The following is a 1,010-nucleotide window of genomic DNA, read 5'->3' as shown; positions in this document are numbered from 1 at the left end:
AGCCCCGCACACGGGAGGCAGAGCTCGCACCGCAATCTGGTCCCGCACGGCCGGCCGGCTATGGTGTCGGGTATGGCATCCATCCTGGAAGGGGGAGATTATCGAGCCGAGCACAGCCTGACGGCCCCTCTGCACCCGGCCATGAGCATGTCCTGCGAATCGCCGTCCGGGATGAGCCTGAGCAGCACCTACACCACGCTCACCCCCCTGCAGCACCTGCCGCCCATCTCCACCGTGTCCGAGAAGTTCCACCACCCTCACCACCATCATCACCACCACCACCATCCTCACCAACGCCTGGCCGGCAACGTGAGCGGCAGCTTCACCCTGATGAGGGACGAACGCAGCCTCGCTTCCATGGGCAACCTCTACAGCCACTACCCCAAGGACATGCCGGCTATGGGGCAGCCCCTCTCTCCTCTCCCCAACGGGCTGGGCAGCCTGCACAACGCTCAGCAACCTCTGACTCCGTACGGTCCTGGCGGCCACTTGCCCAACGACAAGATGCTGTCGCCCAACGGCTTCGATTCTCACGCCGCGATGCTGTCCCGGGGTGAGGAGCACCTGGCGAGGGGTTTGGGAGCCCCCAGCTCGGCTATGATGCCGCCCCTCAACGGGATGCATCCTCACGGTCACCCGCATCCCCAAGCCGGAGGTTCTTTGCTGGCAGAAAGGGATCGCCAGGCCTCGGCCAGCGGATCTCAAAGCGGAGGATCGGGGCAGGTTGAGGAAATCAACACCAAAGAGGTGGCACAAAGGATCACGGCCGAGCTGAAACGTTACAGCATCCCGCAGGCGATCTTCGCTCAGAGGATCTTGTGCCGTTCGCAGGGAACCCTCTCGGATCTGCTGAGGAACCCAAAACCCTGGAGTAAGCTTAAATCGGGTCGGGAGACTTTCCGGAGGATGTGGAAATGGTTGCAGGAACCCGAATTTCAGAGGATGTCTGCGCTCAGGCTCGCAGGTACGGAGCGAGGAGAAGCGAGGGGACACGGAGGGGGTGGGGGGGT

At 63.2% G+C, this 1,010-nt stretch overlaps 1 protein-coding gene across 1 annotated transcript in view; it reads left to right on the top strand.

Moving 5' to 3' along the window:
• Positions 1 to 7: 7 nt before the first annotated feature.
• Positions 8 to 1,010, top strand: part of LOC100546066 (hepatocyte nuclear factor 6-like) — a 12,853-nt gene continuing 11,850 nt past the window's right edge. The window contains exon 1 of the mRNA XM_010724845.2: positions 8 to 1,008. Coding sequence (XP_010723147.2) covers positions 61 to 1,008 — 948 coding nt within the window. The 5' untranslated portion in view covers positions 8 to 60. The remainder of the gene's footprint in view (positions 1,009 to 1,010) is intronic.

The sequence above is a fragment of the Meleagris gallopavo genome, chromosome 30 (assembly GCF_000146605.3).
Source record: "Meleagris gallopavo isolate NT-WF06-2002-E0010 breed Aviagen turkey brand Nicholas breeding stock chromosome 30, Turkey_5.1, whole genome shotgun sequence".
Taxonomy (NCBI): Eukaryota; Metazoa; Chordata; class Aves; order Galliformes; family Phasianidae; genus Meleagris; species Meleagris gallopavo.
Note: the sequence above shows the minus strand (reverse complement) of the source record. Positions and strands in the feature narration are given on the sequence as shown.